Source organism: Astyanax mexicanus, chromosome 8, assembly GCF_023375975.1.
Source record: "Astyanax mexicanus isolate ESR-SI-001 chromosome 8, AstMex3_surface, whole genome shotgun sequence".
In the NCBI taxonomy this organism is placed as follows: domain Eukaryota; kingdom Metazoa; phylum Chordata; class Actinopteri; order Characiformes; family Acestrorhamphidae; genus Astyanax; species Astyanax mexicanus.
This window is the reverse complement of record NC_064415.1, coordinates 44,980,051-44,998,934: the sequence shown is the minus strand read 5'-3', so window position 1 is coordinate 44,998,934 and position 18,884 is coordinate 44,980,051. Positions and strand designations below refer to the sequence as shown.

The 18,884-nt window shown below is 37.5% G+C and overlaps 1 protein-coding gene across 1 annotated transcript in view; it reads left to right on the top strand.

Moving 5' to 3' along the window:
* The window catches only part of mfsd14a2 (major facilitator superfamily domain containing 14A2), a 42,964-nt gene extending 31,564 nt beyond the window's left edge, over positions 1-11,400 (top strand). The window contains exons 9-12 of the mRNA XM_007236327.4: positions 1,181-1,293; positions 6,664-6,761; positions 7,401-7,567; positions 8,922-11,400. Coding sequence (XP_007236389.3) covers positions 1,181-1,293; positions 6,664-6,761; positions 7,401-7,567; positions 8,922-9,134 — 591 coding nt within the window. The 3' untranslated portion in view covers positions 9,135-11,400. The remainder of the gene's footprint in view (positions 1-1,180; positions 1,294-6,663; positions 6,762-7,400; positions 7,568-8,921) is intronic.
* Positions 11,401-18,884: the final 7,484 nt, after the last annotated feature.

Sequence of the window (18,884 nt, the reverse complement as noted above, 5' to 3'; positions counted from 1 at the left end):
TTTCTCCTACAGTTCAGTAAGTTTTAATTTGTTTTTAGAGTGGGCTTGCTAGTTTTTATTAGTTTCCGTACATCTCATCAGAGAGATCAATCTAAGAAACAAGAGAGAGAAAGAGAGAGAGAAAGAGAGAGAGAAAGAGAGAGAGAGAGAGATTTGTGTGTTCTGGTATGAGCTACTCACAGGTAAAGGTTCTCACACACTGTATCTCCTGTTTCTCTTTCATCTGCCTCACACAATACAGTTCGAGTTAGTTATTTTTTTTCCTTTTAATTACAGTTTCTATTAGATTCAGTTAACACATGTTTTTTCACTTTCAGTTTTCGCTATTTCGTTAGAATTAGAAAACAGTTGCCTACATATCGGACTATTTTCTGGAGTGGTGGGAAATCTCAGCCCGACCCTCCCCGATTTCGGGTCAGTCCTCGGGTCAGGTCGAGTTCGGCCAGAGAATCTAAGCTCTAAGTCAGCCTCCCCAGCACCACGGACATCTACACCTCCAGATGCAGGAAAAGGGCCACCTGCATCAGGAAGGATTCCACCCACCCAGCACACACACTTCTTGTCCCGCTCCCCTCAGGCCGGAGGCTGCGGAGCATCAAGTGCAAAACAACCAGACTCAGAAACAGCTTTATTCCAGAAGCTGTAAGACTCTTAAACTCCACCTAACAACACACTGCACTGACACACAAGGACAAATTACTGTTTACAAACACTGTCACCTTAAACCGCACTGAGACACTTTATGCTCTTCATAATTCACACTATCATGCTGCTATAGCAAACTTGCTCTCTGAACTTCATGTTGCTGCTACCTGTCTACTCTCTCTCCAGACTAAATTTTGAGCACACAATGTAACAAACACACAAAACTTCAGTCTGGACCTTTCAGGTGTGAAGAAGCCTTTTAGTATTCAAAGTTTTAAATATATTTAGATTATTTTTTTAAGTGTTTGACTGTTAAAGCTAACAAACTAATAAATATTAAAAATGCATAATTAAATGAAGTCTTTTTTCTATTTAAAACAGGAATATATTTTAGTAACGAAACACATGGGTATGTTGCAGCAATGTAAAAGCTACATACACATGTTGGTTTTAATAAACAGCTGCATTATGATCTATACACTTTTTAACAAAATGAAAGTATCATTAAACACCGCTGTTCCTTTCTGTTTGGCAGACGGTTGTTCTGGGAATCTTAATGCGCTCCATAGGCAATAAGAACACCATCCTGTTGGGCCTGGGCTTTCAGATCCTTCAGCTGGCCTGGTACGGTTTTGGATCCCAGCCATGGTGAGTGACCTTCTTTAGAGATCTTAATTCGGATACAGCAAGATGACAAATCTTTGGCCATTTAATATTTAGGAGCCATCTACCATTACTGCAATCACAATGTGACTTCATTTCATTAAACGTATTATTATTTTTTTTCTCTTTGTTGTTTGAGTGGTTCATTAAATTTTTTAAGGGGTTATATTTAACACTGATGTTATTGTCGTTGTCCTATTTATACTGCCAACTGAGGGACAACCACTTTACCATGTTTAGCCCCCATGTATCCCATGATCCAAAAACAAGGTCATTGTGACATGCACTTTAGAATAGAACAAGGTATTGCATTGTGAGATAGTGACTAATGAGTTTATTTTAAGAAGTCATTGTTGATTATTATTAAAGAAGATTAGAATGAATGGCAGAATGAAAGTTCTATATTATTTTAGATTTTAATATCATTACTTCCATTATTACAATTCCTAAACTCAAACCGCAGAAAAAAGTTGCCAAGCTATGATGCAGACCAGCTAAGGTCTAAAATTACCCTGTCCAATTTAAAGTAATTTGCAATCTGTCTAAAGGTCAGAGTTATATGCAAAAATATGCCAAAGATTATATAATTATAATATTTAAATTACCTGTAGTTTAAAGCATCTTGTGTTTCATGGTCCTTCAACAAATTTATGAAGATTGTTCTTACCTGGGTCATTGTAAGTATCTCTTAGTTTACACTTATTCTATAGAAAATCTTGTAGCAGACATCATAGGTTGGCTTATTTCTGAAAAAAAAAAAACATTAAAGAATGTAAAACTTTATGCCCTATTTTTATTTTCAGAATAACTATTTCTTAAAATAGTATAATGGCACCAATTCTGATCAAGAGCAGCTGTGTATTTTATATATTTATATTTATTTGCAAAAAGAATATACTTCTAAAATTCTCCACATTATACTCAATGAATTATAGCAACAGTGGATGACTCTCTGTTGGAACATGGGAATGGTTACAGCAAAGCTCACTAAATTCCACATAAACTCATCAGCTTACAGAGGTCTTTTCTGACCAGCATTACATTATAGTGCCATCTACCCACCCAGGCCAATTGTGTGCTCTCGGTTTCTGGCTGCTGATGGAATGCAGCATATAGAGCTTTAGATGGGCCAAAAATCCATGTACAATGAATACATGAATGATGTTAATTAACATTGCAACAATCAGTGTTCATACGGGTGCTTAAAATCCTGGAAAATGCTTGCATTTGAACAAAGTCCGGTTCTTTCTCGTAATCTAAGAGGGGTTGGCTCATGAGGAATCGGTGCTGTTGGCACCTCTGCGTTTTTTTTAAACAGCAAAGCCAAGCTTTGGATTTATCTAAATAATAATAGTAATAATCTGGGTTACACGTATTATATACTAATAGGCTAAACCGAGCCCGGCACTGTTAACGCGGTGTCACCGTCCTCCAACGAGATGCTGTCGGGTCCGCTTGAAACGAGCCGATTTAGCTATGCTAATTAACAGTGCTGGCAAGCGAGTCATTCCAGCCGCGATACAAGCCCCGGAGATCGGCTTGTTTCAAGCACTGAATCCGGGAAAACAGCCCCGGAGATTGGAGGACGCTGACGCCGCGTTAACAGTGCAGGTGTTCTGTCGAGTTCTGCTACTCTGTCAAACCGTACTACCCTAGTGTATGTTTAACTGTAAATAAATAAATATATATATATATATATATATATATATATATATATATATATATATATATATATATATATATATATATATATATATATTAATTATTATTTTATTTTTTTTATTTTTATTATTATTATTATTACATTTTTTATTACTTTTTTTACACTCAAGCAAAAGATGACTTTGAGTCCATTTTGTACAATGCACCCGGAAAAAAAAATTATAATAATCAGGAAAATACTACAGGTGGGTAACCCAGGTCCAGAAAGTGTTTTTTTTTATCTGCAGCTGAGACGCTGAGGGGGTTAGTACAAAGCCCTGGGTGGCATTTTTACTTTCTGGACCTGGGTTACCCACCTCTAAATTTTCGGTAAAAAAAAGATTGAAAGTTATTTACCTAGTGATCTTTTGTGTCTCAGTTTCATTATTGACCCAATCAAGTTGGATAGCAAGCAAACTCTACAGACAGGTGATATATTTTGAATCATAAAACATTTGATTAAATTTCTGATAATCCTAATTGTGTTCACATAAACATAATACAAAAAACATATTTTGCAGTCTGACAAAAAGCAAATCAATAATTTTGGGTGTATGTATGTATAAATGCTCTCAGCTCACCCCCAAATTTGTCATATTACAGTAACTGCTCAATTAAATGAATAGGGTAAACATACGGCGAAGAACATTGGTATTTTAATTGTGTGAAACTGCTACTAAATTCCTACTATTTACTTAATATTATTTTTTCTCAGTAACATAGTCACTGTAAAGTGTGGAGGATAGTTTTGTGATATCTCAAAACGGTGATTCAGCGATAATTAATATATCACCATTATCATTAATTTACAGCTGAAAGGTGCTGGAAAAACTTGAAAATGGGCCTTGAAAGTGCTTGAAAAGTGCTTGAATTTTACCCTGTAAAAGGTGTATGAACCCTGAAGCTCAGAAAATGTTAAAAACAGATCTTCGAAATAATAAAAACAATGCCAACAATGACGCACAGTTCCTAAACATTGTTAATTATATTAAACACTTTCTCAACAAACATTTTATTAATTATGCATGTATCCTACGTCCAGAACGCACAAAAAGAACTGCAATGAGACTTTGCACTGCAAGTAATTTGCGTAATGTGTAGAGGAACTCCCGCTAACTTCTGCAACTTTTCTTTAAAGCGCAGTTTGATTTGTTACTTTTCTTTATTGTGATTATCATGCCATAGCATTACATAAAGTAAAAATACCATTAAAAACAGACGTCTACATCACAGACCATTTTCTTGAGCACGACCCCACCCTGGCTCCAAAAAAGTGGTGGGAAACCGGGTCTGGGTTCGGGTCTGGCATCGGCTTAGGCCTGGGCAGAGAATCTAAACTGTAGCAGCAAGTTTTCAGATTTAAACCAGCGATCCTCAGATCATAGCAGCAGTGCGATTTTTAATATTTAAAGTGGAATAAAAAATAAGACTATACAAGCTTATTTTTAAACATCAATACATGCGTGACGCCTATCTAATTCCTTAAATCCATAGGATGACCAAACACTTATATGAAATGAGAATTGCAGTCACCTAATAAGCCTGCTGAAAATGAAGAATTTTTATTGTAGTGCATGGAATTTATATGGATTTTCTGAAGAGAAGAAATGCCCAACAAATTTATCCAACGCCCTTTGTAGTCTTTCTTCTCACAGATCTTCAGGTCTTTGCTCCTTCTTGTTCTTTGTGGTCTTTGTTTGCAGGTCTTCTATCATTACCAGACATTAATCTTAGCACGGTCAGTGTTGGAGCCTTTTCCTATGCTGCACTGAAACTTTGGAATGCACTCCCTCCCCATATTCCATTACAGAATTCAAATCTGCTCCTAAAACACTCTTTAATTAATCTTTTTAATTGTATTTCTTATAATTGTTTTATTTTGGTATTTATCAGATTTTACTTTTCTTGCATTTTGGCTTATCTGTGTCCAGAAAACTGACCCTATATGTTAGTAATATGTATGTAAGTTAGGCTGCAGTTTTTCAGGTCTTTAATAAAAGAGATGTGGCATAATTGATTTTAAATACTTTAAACTCCTCCAGGGGCGCCAAGTGGTCCAGCGGTCTAATGTGCTACCACTGTGAACGGGAATTCACAGGTTCGAATCCCGTTCATGCAGCTTTGCCATCAGCTGCCGATGCCCAGAGGGAGCAAAATTGGCCTTGCTCCCTTCGGATGGATAGATTGCGCTCTCTCTCCATCACTTTTTAAAAAGTGATGGCGGGCGGCACGAGGCGTCTGTGAGCGGATGTATCGTAACCTAGCCGCTGTGCTCTCCTCCGAGTGCGCTAGCTGCTCAGGCAATGATTCATCAGCAGCAGCTCGAAAAAAGGGGTGACTGATTTCACATGTGTCGGAGAAGGCGTGTGCTCGTCCACAAACTCCTAGCAGGGTGCCACCAAATGGGTGGGACAATTAGATAGCCAAATTGGGAGAAAAAATGAGAAAAACATCAAATAAATTAAGTAACAAATGTATAAATATATTCCTCCTATATTCCTTCTTAATGTAAGTTTCAGCATTGGAACTCGAGCAAGAAGGGTTTTCTGATTGCTAGTTAAGATTAAATTAAATATTAACAACAGCCACTGCACATGCACCTATTATCAAACTGAATATGTATTTAGAGCTGCTTACTGTCTCAGAGTTTTATTACTAACTCAAAAAATCATGGGCTCTTTAACACCATCTGGGTTAAAAAATCCCTCAAGGGTTGGTACAGAATGGCACTACCCGGGGGTGAGTTTACTGTGATTGTCTTGTAGTGGTGTTGGTCAGTCTTTTTGGCTCTAAAAAAGTAAGCGTGCATTGTGAAAAAAAAATATATAATAATAATAATTGGCATGGTTTTATCACTTGGCCACAGTTTATTCAAACAATACAGAATTCTCTCTCACACCCACAGGAAACAACAATGTTTCTTTGTTTTGGCCCTAAACTGGCTTCAAAGTGGAATTTTGTGCTGTAAACAAAAGTCTACTTAGTAATTCTGAAACTGTTTTATTTTTGCAATTCACCAATTCTTCACCAAGTCTTTTTTTAATTTAGTATTTAATTTTGTAAAGGTCATTTTGACAGTATTAGATTCTAAAATGGGCACTTTTAATGCTAATGAAAAAAAATGATCACTGTTACCAACTGGCGCAACCAGCTAATATTTGGCACTGGCCGAAAACATGTAAATACACAATTCTCAACATACTCAATTCAGATTTCATCAAGTAGTGATCACTGGGTTCCAAGCACCACTACATGTTATAAAGCGAGTAAAGCACAAATGATGATGTAATTAGGCTGCTGACCCCTCTGTATGAGTCTTAAAGTGCACCAGAGCTGTGTCTGTTAAATTACTGAAGTGTTTTACTGGAAACAATTCAACTTAAGCTGCTTCAGAGGTTTTGTTTTGCAATCTTTGGCACATGTAAGCAGAACTGTTGGGTGTGTGTTTTGTTTTTATTGTTTATCATGTTTGGGTTTCCTCTTGTTTTTTTGCACTTATATTTGGCTGAAACAGTTGTTTATCTGGGCAGTAAGGGGAACGTTTATAAAATTCCATCATCAGAAAAAAAGAAAGAACAAATGCATGCTATCAGCAGTTCCCAACACCTACAATATGTTTCAGATGTTTCTAATTGTGTATTGTTTGTTTTTCAGGATGATGTGGGCGGCGGGGGCTGTAGCTGCGATGTCTAGCATTACTTTTCCAGCCATTAGTGCCATAGTCTCTCGGAACGCTGACCCGGACCAGCAGGGTGAGCACCTGGTGAACCATGCGTACAGTAGCGCTGCTCACTGTGTTACTGCACTTATTCTTAAAGGTGGAAGAAAGAATTGGTACTGTTTCAAATGCTGTTTGTATAGAATTTTGTCCTCCACATGTAACCTATCCATGCATACACACTAGGGATCAGTGAGTGTACGTCTCTGGTGCAGTGGACAGCCCTAACTGCGTAGCTTCAGTACTTCAGTTGGGACACTTCAGCCATGTCCTGTTGGTTCAGGGGATCAAATGGTGACCTTCTGAATGCAAGGTTATATCTCTAACGTTGTGACTAAAAGAGTGCCAGTCAGTCAGATGTCTACAGCTTAAGTCAAAAGTCACAGAAAACCAAATCATTTCAGAAATAAAAGGACAAATGACCTATTTGAATACTCAGCAAGTAATGGGTGAGAGGCCCATTAGCTTATGTCTGGACTACCTAAAAGCGACCATGTTTTGTTTCTGAAATAAAAGGGTGTCATATGACTTTAGACTCACCCTGAAAAAATAGAACAAAACTATATATATATATATATATATATATATATATATATATATATATATATATATATATATATAATAATAATAATGTAATAATGTAAAAAATTTTGTCTTTGTGTGTATCTGTCAGGTGTGGTGCAGGGGATGATTACAGGCATCAGAGGGTTGTGTAACGGACTTGGCCCCGCCCTGTACGGCTTTGTCTTCTACCTGTTCCACGTAGAACTGAACGAGATGGACCCAGCAGACAGTCCAGATAAAGGCGCCAAACCAAACATGGCCAATCCCACAGATGAGGTTATGCTCTTACACTAAATAAATGTTAATATATTTTACCTAGTATTTCAGCACCACATTAGAATGACAAATTATACTGTTCTTGATTTTAGGGTTCAAGCACCAAAGGTGTCCTTTTTTTTTTCTTCTTCTTCTCATTCCTCTGAAAAAGCAGTTGAGCAGTCTTAGACCATAAGCCGTAGAGACATGAAACTTGGTAGGTCGATGTAGGATCAGTGCATCTCGGCGGACAACAGAAACAGGCACTGATTGGTCAATTAACAAGTTCATTTTTCACATTTTGCTCAATAATTGTATTGCCCTGTAATCACATGATCTGGGGTGCCCAGTCAAAATTGGTGAACATATGTAAAAAGGGGTGGGGCTAAAGGTTAAAAAAAACTGTTTCTTAGCAACTGACACCATACAATTTTGTCCATACAACAAGCAATCCTTGCATCCTTGAAATTTCTAACATAAATTGATGTAACATTGTTCTAATATTTGTTCTTCTGTAGAATAACACTCAGATGAAGTCTGCACATTTACATTCAGATTAGCCTTTAGGGGGCCCTACAGCTCTCATTAACATTGTTTTAAATCTAATTGCAGTCATATTTTGCAGTGTGCAGACAAAACCACTGTTCCCATTTGATTAAGTTCTGGATTTAGAATAACTTTGCGATTACACGTCATGTTAGAAAACTTCTTTGTTTTAAATTTGACTTGTTTGTTCAAAAACTTCAGCCTTATTTTGAAAAGGTCAATCTGAAAACAACCAGATGAACATTCTTGTTGAAGTCTCCTGATCAGTAATCATAACATAGGGACACCTTTTTAACAAATTCTAATTCGCTTGATGAGCATTCAATAAACTTTGGATAATCTCTTTGGATATTCTTTAAATGTGACATAGTGTCTCAAATTGTATTAGACCTTTTTTACACAACATACATACATACATACATACAAGATTCTTTTTTACTATATTATAATATCTCAGGGTAGTTTTGATGCTTCATAAACTAGAAAAGTGTAATGTGCTATTGACTTTAACTGAGAGTTTTATTGGAACAAAAAGAACAGAGAGAGAGAGAAAATTAACAAACTTTAGCATAAATAAAAGCTAATCTGCCTTCTGAACTCAACAGTAGCTGTTGCTGTGTTGTATCACTGAATAACCTGCTTGTGCATCATCAGGCTCTGTCAGTTTTGTCACATGATTTAGCAAATCATTTTTTTTTTTAGGTAAATTAAGGTTTTTAATTTTATTTATTTCTACTTTTGTCTTCCCCAACTTATTGATGCAAATGATTTGCTCTGTGAATGTGAAGGCCTTTAATGCTGATTTCTTTTTTGCGTGTTGTGTTTTCAGAGTGCCATAATTCCAGGTCCACCCTTTCTGTTCGGTGCGTGCTCTGTGCTGCTCTCCCTGTTGGTGGCGCTGTTCATCCCGGAGCACAACTCTCTCAGTGTCCGACCTGGCGGCTACAAGAAGCACACTAGTGGCTCTCAAGGCCACGCCCACAGCCCTCAGGGCGGAGCCTGCGAGGGCAAAGAGCCGCTCCTGGAGGACAGCAGCGTATAACACACACTTTCGCTGACGTGCACTGGTACGTGCACTCATGGGCCTGCTACCACTATCGGGGTCCGCACGGCGACCCTTGCAGGACTAAACCGAGGGGAAGGGCGGAGTCATGACTCGTTTCTGTAGATTTGTCCCTCAGCCAATTTCAAGACACACCTCCACTTTGTGGGATAGAAGTGGTCTTCAGATGAGAGAGGAGGATGATTGCATTGCATTATGGGAAATGTAGTTGCAAAGCACTCTCTGTACTCATGTTCTACTGGTGGAGACTGAACTGTTTTTGTATAGGGTTTTTTTTCCTCTCCCCCTCCTCCCCCCTCTCTCCTCAAAGACTATAAATAAGATTGCACCAAGAGTGCATGATGCTAGCAGTGTATTTTGGGGAATGTCGGCACAGAAGGTAGCCTTGTGCTAATTGTGCCAGGTCTCCCTACGGTTGTGTGTAGGGATTCATTTCTACCCTTGACTCAGTTTTCCCACACTTCTCAATAAAATTCTCTGGGGGTAGAGAAGACCTAGAGCAGCAGGACGGGTTATTCAGCATCCTGTTGCGACTGATCTTATACTGTATGATGGCAGAGAAGTTTAGAAACTTTTTTTTTTAATAAATCTTAAGAGGGAACTCATTCTGGAACCAAAAAACACCTTCACAGAATGATCGCATCTCTGATGCTTGTTGGGACTTTGTGTACAAAAGGCCCCCAGTACTCACAAGCTTCTGTTGTGTAGAAATGCCTGTTTTGTGCTTTATTTTTCAGAGGAATATCTTCTTCTGTTGGGTTTGTTTAAGAATAGGTGTCAAAGTCAAATGTTTTTTTGTTTGTTTTTTTTAAATGGGGATTAAAAGTTGCCTTTAAGTGACTTTAAAGCGATTACGAGACCTAGATGAAGACTTTGTTCAGATTGGGTTTAGTAATGGCGTTTATTGCTCCTATCGGAGCATTCATGCATACAAATCTTGTTAGTTTTTTTTATTACGATTATTATTTGGTCGTCCCTCTCACCTCTGTAGTTGGTAACAGCCACACTGCCTCAGTCAGAAATATAATTCCCAGTGTTGGTCTCCTCCTCAGCACTGATGTTGATAAAGATGGGTTTGTGTCACTAACAGAGTGAATTAATCACATTCTGCTGCTTTAGGAACTTTTAGAAGGTTGCATTGCTCTGTGGTGTTTTACTGTTTTCTATTCTAGGCAGAGAAATGTGGCGTATGGATCTCTTCAAGGACGTCGGTGTCGTTTTTAGGCTTCCATGCTTCTTCTTAGCAGTTGGGGATGTGAACCTTTTGCTCAGTTGACTTTCCTTCAACAAGCCTCAAGTGCATTGGAATCATTGATTTAATTTGGGAATCTGTAACCAGGCTGTGGCCCATTGGGTGATTTTACATTAGGGTGCCATACCTATGAATGTGTGTGTGAGTCTGTTCTGGTGTTTCTTTGTCTTTTTTTATTTCGTTTTTGTGAACTGTATTTCAAGGATTTAACATATCATTTTAACACTATGGGTTATTTTAGAGCTCAAACCAACTGGGCGACACTTAAGTTACTGAAGTCCTCTTTAACACATCAGAAACCACTTTGATGTGACTGAAATAACTCGTCTTTTTAGTCACACCCAGGGGGTGGGAGGGGGTTGTGATATCTTGGTGAAGTTCTCTTAATTCTGTGTAAATGTTCTTTTCTAATTTTGAGGTTTTAATTGTTAGAATAATGAAATTATCATCTTTTTGGTTGTGAGGCGTAATTCTATCTAATTTATAGTCCATTGCCAAAACTTTTTTTTTATATTCTATTGAAATAATAGTTATTCCATTGACTAATAACTGCTCATAATAATCATAATAATTTCAGAAATTGTGCAAATGATAAAATTAGTACAATAGTTAGCTGTAGATAAAATTATGTTTATAAATGTCTTGAACCAACAATCTCAAAATTAGAAACATTTATGGTTAGAATTGATTGTTTCACTCATTAGGATCACATTTTTGTAACAAAAGCCCTGTGTGTTGAAATGTTCAGTAATGTTTTACAGGAGGTTTTTTTTTGTTTGTTTTTTTTGGGGGGTGGTATTGTCTCAGAACTGTTAACTGTTATTCCTAGCCACTAATTTTACAGTGAAACCTGTTCTGTGGACTCAGAAAAAGCCAATTTATTTGTGCCTAAAAAAAGTGTGCTCAAAAATTAATAATAATATATTCGAGAAGTGGACTTGTACATATGGGAAACTAATGGCAAACTATTTATTAAAGGTTTATTGATACTGATGTGCTGCTCTGGTCAGAGTGTTGATGAAAGGAACTGAACTAAATTGTGGTACTGAGGCTTTTGTGGGAAATATTTTTTTTGGCTGAGAGGGAGGGAAGTGTTTGGCTGATAATTTGGCCAAGATCATGGGTGGAAAACTGTAAATTGTCCAGAACAATTCATCAGGACATGTTTGCTTATCAGAACACAACAGAAAAGCAGTAGTAGCACGCACCAGGTTAAATGTGGGTTACAGCGAAGATTTTCTGATTTTAAAGTTGAATTTTTAGTTATTTTACTTTCAGAAAAAACTTTTTTTTTTAATTCCACAGAACAACACTAAAACAAAAACACATTTCTTTAAAGCAAAAGTCCCACCACAGTGCGCCTAATATTTAATTCTTTCATTAGAAAGACCTGCTGCTTTCTACTTACTGGCTACTTTAATAGACACTCCTACTTTTAGCTTTACTGTAGGTGAACAGTTATTACATAGTTCATCTGTTGCTGCACTGTCAATATGAGTCCTGCAGTTATAACCCCAGCTATTAGCTATAAAGCTCTCTGCATCCTTCACTAAGTAAAGAAAGGTGCTTGGGATATAACTTAGAATAAACATTTATTAAGGTGTTAAGCTTTTTGAAGATGTTTCAATATACCCAAAACTGGTTAACATTTCAGAAGACCTGTTGTATATATGGCAAGAAGGAAACCCCACAGTCTGCAATATTCTATCAGATCGGCCAATGTGGTGGTAGTGGCATGGTATACGGTGGTGAACATTTTTTTGTTTGTTTTTTTTTTTTTTTTATGTTTGTCACTCTTAAATGTTTCAGACCATGAAACAGATTTAAATATTAGTCAAAGACAACACAAACAGACAGAATGCAGTTTTTAAATGAAGATTTTTTTATTATTAAGCGGTGAAAAAAATCAAACCTACATGGCCCTGTGTGAAAGTGTTTGCCCCTGTGGTTTATCACACCTAAGTTCGATTTCTCTAGCCACACCGAGGTCTGATTCCTGCCACACACATTCTCAATCAAGAAATTACTTAAATAAGACCTTACTGACAAAGCAAGGTGACCAAAAGCTACACATCATGACAATAGCCAAAGAAATTCAGGAACAAGTGAGAAAGAAGGTAATTGAGATCTATCAGTCTGGAAGGGGATATAAAGCCATTTCCAAAGCTTTGGGAATCCAGCGAACCACAGTGAGAGCCATTGTCCACAAATGGCGAAGACATGGAACATCTGTAAACACAATACTGTTTACACCATCTTAAACAATTTCAGACCCCCAAGGGCGATTTGTGAGAGTATCTGGGTCACTATTTAGCACTCCAGTAATACTAGCAAGTGTTTATGGCCCAAATTGGGATGACGTTAGCTTTTTACATAAACTCACTTCTCTTTTCCCAAACTTAAACAGACATAGGGCCCTATTTTAACGATCTATAGCGCACTAGTTAATTGCGCGTTGCGCAGCTGGATTTAGGGGCGTGTCCTGTATCTTTGGTATCTTGAGGGCTCAAAAAAACACCTTGTGCAGCTCCAACGGCGCAAAGGGCGTGTTTTAATTCCCTTAATTATTCATGGGTGTGTTTTGGGCGTAACATGAGATAAGCCAATCAGTGTGTGTCTGTAGTCATTACCTTTAAGAGCCAGGACTTCTGTTCATTCCTATTTTAAGAGCACATTAACTGACTGTGCGTCAGGCTGTAAAGATAAACCAGCAGATTATATAAGAGTAATGTTATTTTATTCTTTATTCTGTTTATTGTTTATGTAAAAACTGGGTTTGCAACACTGAATATTAATCAAGCAATTCATTATTTACATTTATGAGGGGGACCCTCATTTACATTTTAAAAGGGATTAAAAATATAAAAAAATTGAAACAAAAACTAACATTTACTATAGACAAATAAAATATATACGTAAGAAAGGAAAAATAGGACATTTTAAAAAGATCATAAAAATTGTCATAAAAAGTAAAGAATTTATATTTTATGAAGAAAATATTTATAGCAGTGAACGTAAAGTAAAATGATGAGAATGATGAGATCGAATTTATATCAATAAACTAAGACCATGGGAATCATGGAAAAATATATATAATTTGATTAATAAAATAAAAATAATTAAAATGAATTAAAAAATCAGTTTCAAATCATGAAAACAGCTTGCCAAAACCTCAACCTATCCTTTATATTTATATAATTTATATAAGACAATATTTGATTAACTTACTTATTTCTTACTGAATTCAGCTCCGCGCTGCGAAAGAGAGAGAGAGAGAGCGAGAGAGAGAGAGAGTCGCAGCGCATTTGGCCTGATTTCTATTGATTAATTATTGGCTTTAGTGAGTTTAATAACATGAATTTTACTACACTTGTCCGACCTTATTTATTAAAACGTTTTTATTTTTAGAAGACAGGTTATTCTGCGTGCAATGGTGCGCGCGCTGCGCCAAGTTCCACTTTGCCTGCCTGCGACATTTTAGAACACTGGACGAGATTTTAATTAATGAATTACTATATTTAATATTTAAATAAATTTGGTGATAAGAAACGAATGCTAACATACAGCTTTATATTTCTGTGTATTTCAAATGTTTTAAGTTTTATATAATTGATGGGCAGCACCACATGCCAGGGTGATGATGTGCTTTATTTTTCAGATATAAAAGTGAATTTCAGTTAAATAATAGCAAAGTTAAATAAAATAAATTTATGTTCAGTCAAAGTTCTTTTCTCTTTTAATTTTCCATTTCCTCCAGAATTTGAGTGAGAATAAACATCTGTTGAAATTCTTAAACAGCAGAATGCCTGTGTCTGCTATATTAAGCTACAGTTATTAAGTCTGTGTACCGAACAGAAATATAAATCCTTATAACTGACAGAAATAAATATAACTAATAATAATTTATAGTTATTGTGCAGATTTTTAAGTATATTTTATTTTTATAGTTGATTGCTGAAGGCTCTGGGTGAGGTTTAGTTTTCTGTGGTAAGGAAGTGATGGGGGGGTATTTTGGAGCGCAGGGTGATGTGATTCAGTTTTTGGTGCGCGACTGACTGTTGAATTTAGACGTCCTTTCAGAGGAGCAATCGCGCAATGCTTTTTTTCTGCCGCCAAGATACAATAGATAGAAACACGGCAGGAATTTACCTGAACACACGACATTTCCAGACCACCACGCCCATCGGCATTAATATATTCCAAAAGTCCTATTTTAAGGATGCTTGCTCAAGACGTAAAAATAGACTGTTGACGGTGTGTGCGATGGCAGTGCGCCTCGCCTCGCCCTGCACGGGGTGTACGATACGGCCCCTAGTCTTATTCTTTCGGGTGACTTTAATATTGTTATGGACCCAGCTACGGACCGCTCTAAAATGAGTTTGCTGACAAAGCAGGCTGGGTTGACCCTTGGAGGTTCTTTAATCCTCACAAAAAGTGACTTTTTACTTTGCAAAAGTGCATCGTACATATAGCCGGATTGATTTTTTCCTCATTGATAAGACACTTCTCCCTTTAACAGAGAAAACTGAATATACTGCAATTGTCAAATCTGATCATGCACCAGTTTCCCTGGATATTTCATTCTCTCAAAATGTCACACAGCCAAAAGTCTGAAGACACTTCCCTACTATCAGACAGTCACTTCTGTGAATTCATTGGTAAAGCAATAGATGAGTTCATATACTTCAATAGGTCTGACTCCATATCCCCATCCACATTATGGGAAACACTTAAAGTAGTTATGAGAGGGAAGATCATTTCTTATTCTATTTCATGCAGCAAGGATGGAAAAGAAAAAGAAAAAGAACTCCTGGAATCAATAAGATACATTGACCAACAATATTCTACCACTCCAACACCTGAGTTATATAAAGACAGGTTTGCACTGATAAAGGAAATTATAAGGACATTATTATGAACATGGAGATAAAGCAGGTCGTCTTTTGGCTTACCAGCTTAAATGTAAATCTGCCTCTCGTCTAATACCTCAGATACATAATAACTCACAATCCTTGACTGTATACATAATAGAGATAAACAACACTTAAATATTTCTACTCCAAACTATATACATCTTCTTCCCCACAAAATAAATCAAATATGACGACTTTCTTAGACAACATTGATATCCCACTAGTAGATACAGGGGCCAAAGACAGCCTTGAAGAAACCATAAAGTTACAGGAGCTTGTTGACTCCATCCATAAAATGCAAAATGGCAAATCACCTGGGCCGGAGGGCTTTACTGTGGAGTTTTATAAAAAGTTCTCTCCTCAACTTACTCCCCTGCTACTTGAGATGTTCAATCACTCCTTCAATCCGAGCCATTCACCACAAACTTTAACAGAGGCTTTAATTTTACTTATTTTAAAACCAGGCAAGGACCCAAATGATTGTGGGTCATATCGACCTTTATCCTTGCTCAAAGTTGATGTAAAAATTTTAGCCAAACTACTAGCTTTGAGACTAGAGAATGTTATAACCAACATCATAACACCAACCAACAGACCAAACCAAAAACTAGTTTCATAAAGGGTCGTCAGTCCTTCACAAATATCCATAAGCTTTTAAATTTCATTTCCCTGCGTCCAAGTAGACCCCCGAAGTTGTTGTTTCTCTGGAAGCGGAAAAAGCATTTGACAGGGTGGAATTTCGTTATTTCTTTACTGTACTGGAGAAATTTGGCTTTGGCTCAAACTTCATATCCTAGATAGGTTTACCATATACATCACCTAAAGCATCAGTAATTACAAACAAGATATCTTCCCAACTATTTTCTCTCTCAAGGGGTACACGCCAGGGCTGCCCTCTTAGCCCACTTTTCTTTGCATTAGCTATTGAGCCTTTATCAATTAAATTTAGGGCAACCAGCAGTGTCTTTGGTATCCGCCAGTTTGAAACCTCAAATAAAATCTCTTTATATGCTGACGACTTACATCGCCGGCAACGCCGCCTGGGTGAGCTGCAAACACCGCCACCAACTTGGCTCCACCCGCTGCCTGGGCTGTAAGACATACAACAGCACCAACACCTCTACCAACACCAGTACCTCTGCATTACATTTTTAAAACATGGATCTTGGAAACATGGAGCTGGAACTGGAACCTGTTACCACATTACCCATATTTTCTGCGTGCTTAAAAGTCTCAGAGAGTTGCAAAACTTCAGGAAAGGATAAATATTCTACATTCTGTATGGGAGGATGAAGAATATCTGGATATTGTTCTTGCAGCAAAAAATGTTGCTGATAAGACTGTTCAAGCAACTGGTAGAACAAAAGACATTTTATTGAATTGTCGCTGGGGTGTACTGGGGGCAAAGCCAAAGCTGATCCTGGCTTCTACTCTAAGTTTAATGGCCAACAGTCATAAATAAATAAATAAATAACAGTGGTGGTAAACAGCCATTGCCAAAGCAGGACATTACACTAGAAAATAGGTACAAAGTTCTCTCTTCAACAGAACCTTTAGCAATTGAGCAAACACCTCATGTATTTTTTCCCTCTTCAGGTTATCAAGCGACACTAGTTCCATTATCAACAATCAGTGTGACACAAATATTGGCTGTTTGTGTGTTAACAGTGAGCTTATAATGACTGTGGTGCTAACTACCAGCAGGCAAACTGTGCAAGCCTTGTCTGCTTCCAGGATGCCGATAACATTAGCAACCAGCGCGCTAATCATGTCAGCCACCAGCATGCAAATCGACCCATTCGCTGGGGCTCTGGTCGTACCAAGCGGCCTGAAGGAAACCAGGATGCTAATCACATTAGCCACCAGTTTGCTAATTGACTAGGTCACCGGGGCTCTGGTTTGCTTAAGCCAAGAAAAACATCCTCTGCACAAATCTTTGCTGATTGGTGACTCCATCGTCAGAGACGTAAGACTTTAAAAACATTTAGCTTTCCTCATGTGACTGTCTGTAAAATTATGCCAATGATTCCACACATACTGCAGGACAATCCAGCTGTGGAACACTGATTATGCACGTTGGATCTAGCAATGTTTACAGACAAGAGTCTGAAACCTTGAAGCAAGATTTCAATCATTTGCTGGACTTTCTGGAGTTGTCCCCTCCAGAGGTGTTTATCTCTGGACCAATACCAACTCTGCGTCAGGGGAGTGGACATTTCAGTAGACTGCTGGTATAAACAGTCTGTGTCCAACGGAAGGTTAACTTCATAGATAACTTTAACATCTTTTGGAAGCGTCCTGACCCCTTTAAATCTGACGAGCTCCATCCTAATAACACTGGAACTCAAATGCTTCGGGACAATCTGCTCTATGGTGTCGCTTACTTGCAAAAACTGTTTATTAGTGGGAATATTACTCAGAAAATTTCACTTTCACCAGACAGAATCTGTTAATTGTCATGAAATACTACAAAATAGCAGTCCGCAGTCAATTTTTCAACCACTGTTTGTACGTACGTGAATGGTTAGTTTTGACACCCTGGAATCTATGCTCTGAGTTTAACATTCCAGTTCTATTCAATAGCCAGTGCCATGGCTCTCAGTATCAAAATAAAATTCAGTAGACATAAGAGTGTAAACAAAATCTGATTCCTGTGAAGTGTGGGAATGCAAGTTATGAAGTTCAACCAGATCAGATTTTTAAATTGCTCTACTAAATGTCCGTTCACTTACAAATAAGTCTTTTATAGTAGCTTAATTTATTGAAGATTATTGTCTAGATTTTCTTTTTGTAACAGAGACTTGGCTTGACAGCAATGGTACTGTAGATCTAAATGAATGATATCTCCTCATAATTTTATATTTTTTATTGTTTCAAGATTAAATAGAAGGGTGGTGGTGTTGCATGTTTTTATCATACTACATTCTGCTGTAGGCAGATTTTATTAGCAGAGTATTCTACATTTCAATACTTGGCATTACAACCTCAAAATAAAAGTAATTATCCAGCTCCTTTGATTGTTATCCATCATCCACCTAGGTTACACACAGACTTTCTTTTTTAGAATTTTAATGGATTTTGATAATGTCTTAATTACTAGGGATTTAAGTATTCATATAGATAATCAGTCAAACCCGATTAGTATTGAATTTACGAAATCGCTTAACTCTTTCGATCTTATACAACATGGTTTTCCGGTGGGCCTTATCAGGGTTAATTAGTGGAATTTCTTGCTTTATCAATGGGGTTGGGAGCATGAGTTGTGTTGTGCAGAAGTCAGGTTACTACACAGCCGACAACCCTATTGGACAACTGTTAAAATTCATATTTTGGCAAGAACCAATCAGCTAACTAAAGAAAAACGAGTGGCCATCATTACTTTAAGAAATGAAGGTCAGGAAAGGACCGACCCAGGAAAGGAAGACCAAGAGTCACCCCTGCTCCTCAGGACAAGTTCATCCGAGTCATCAGCCTCAGAAATCGCAGGTTAACAGCAGCTCAGATCAGAGACCGAGTCAAATGCCACACAGAGTTCTAGCAGCAGACCTGTCTCTAGAACAACTG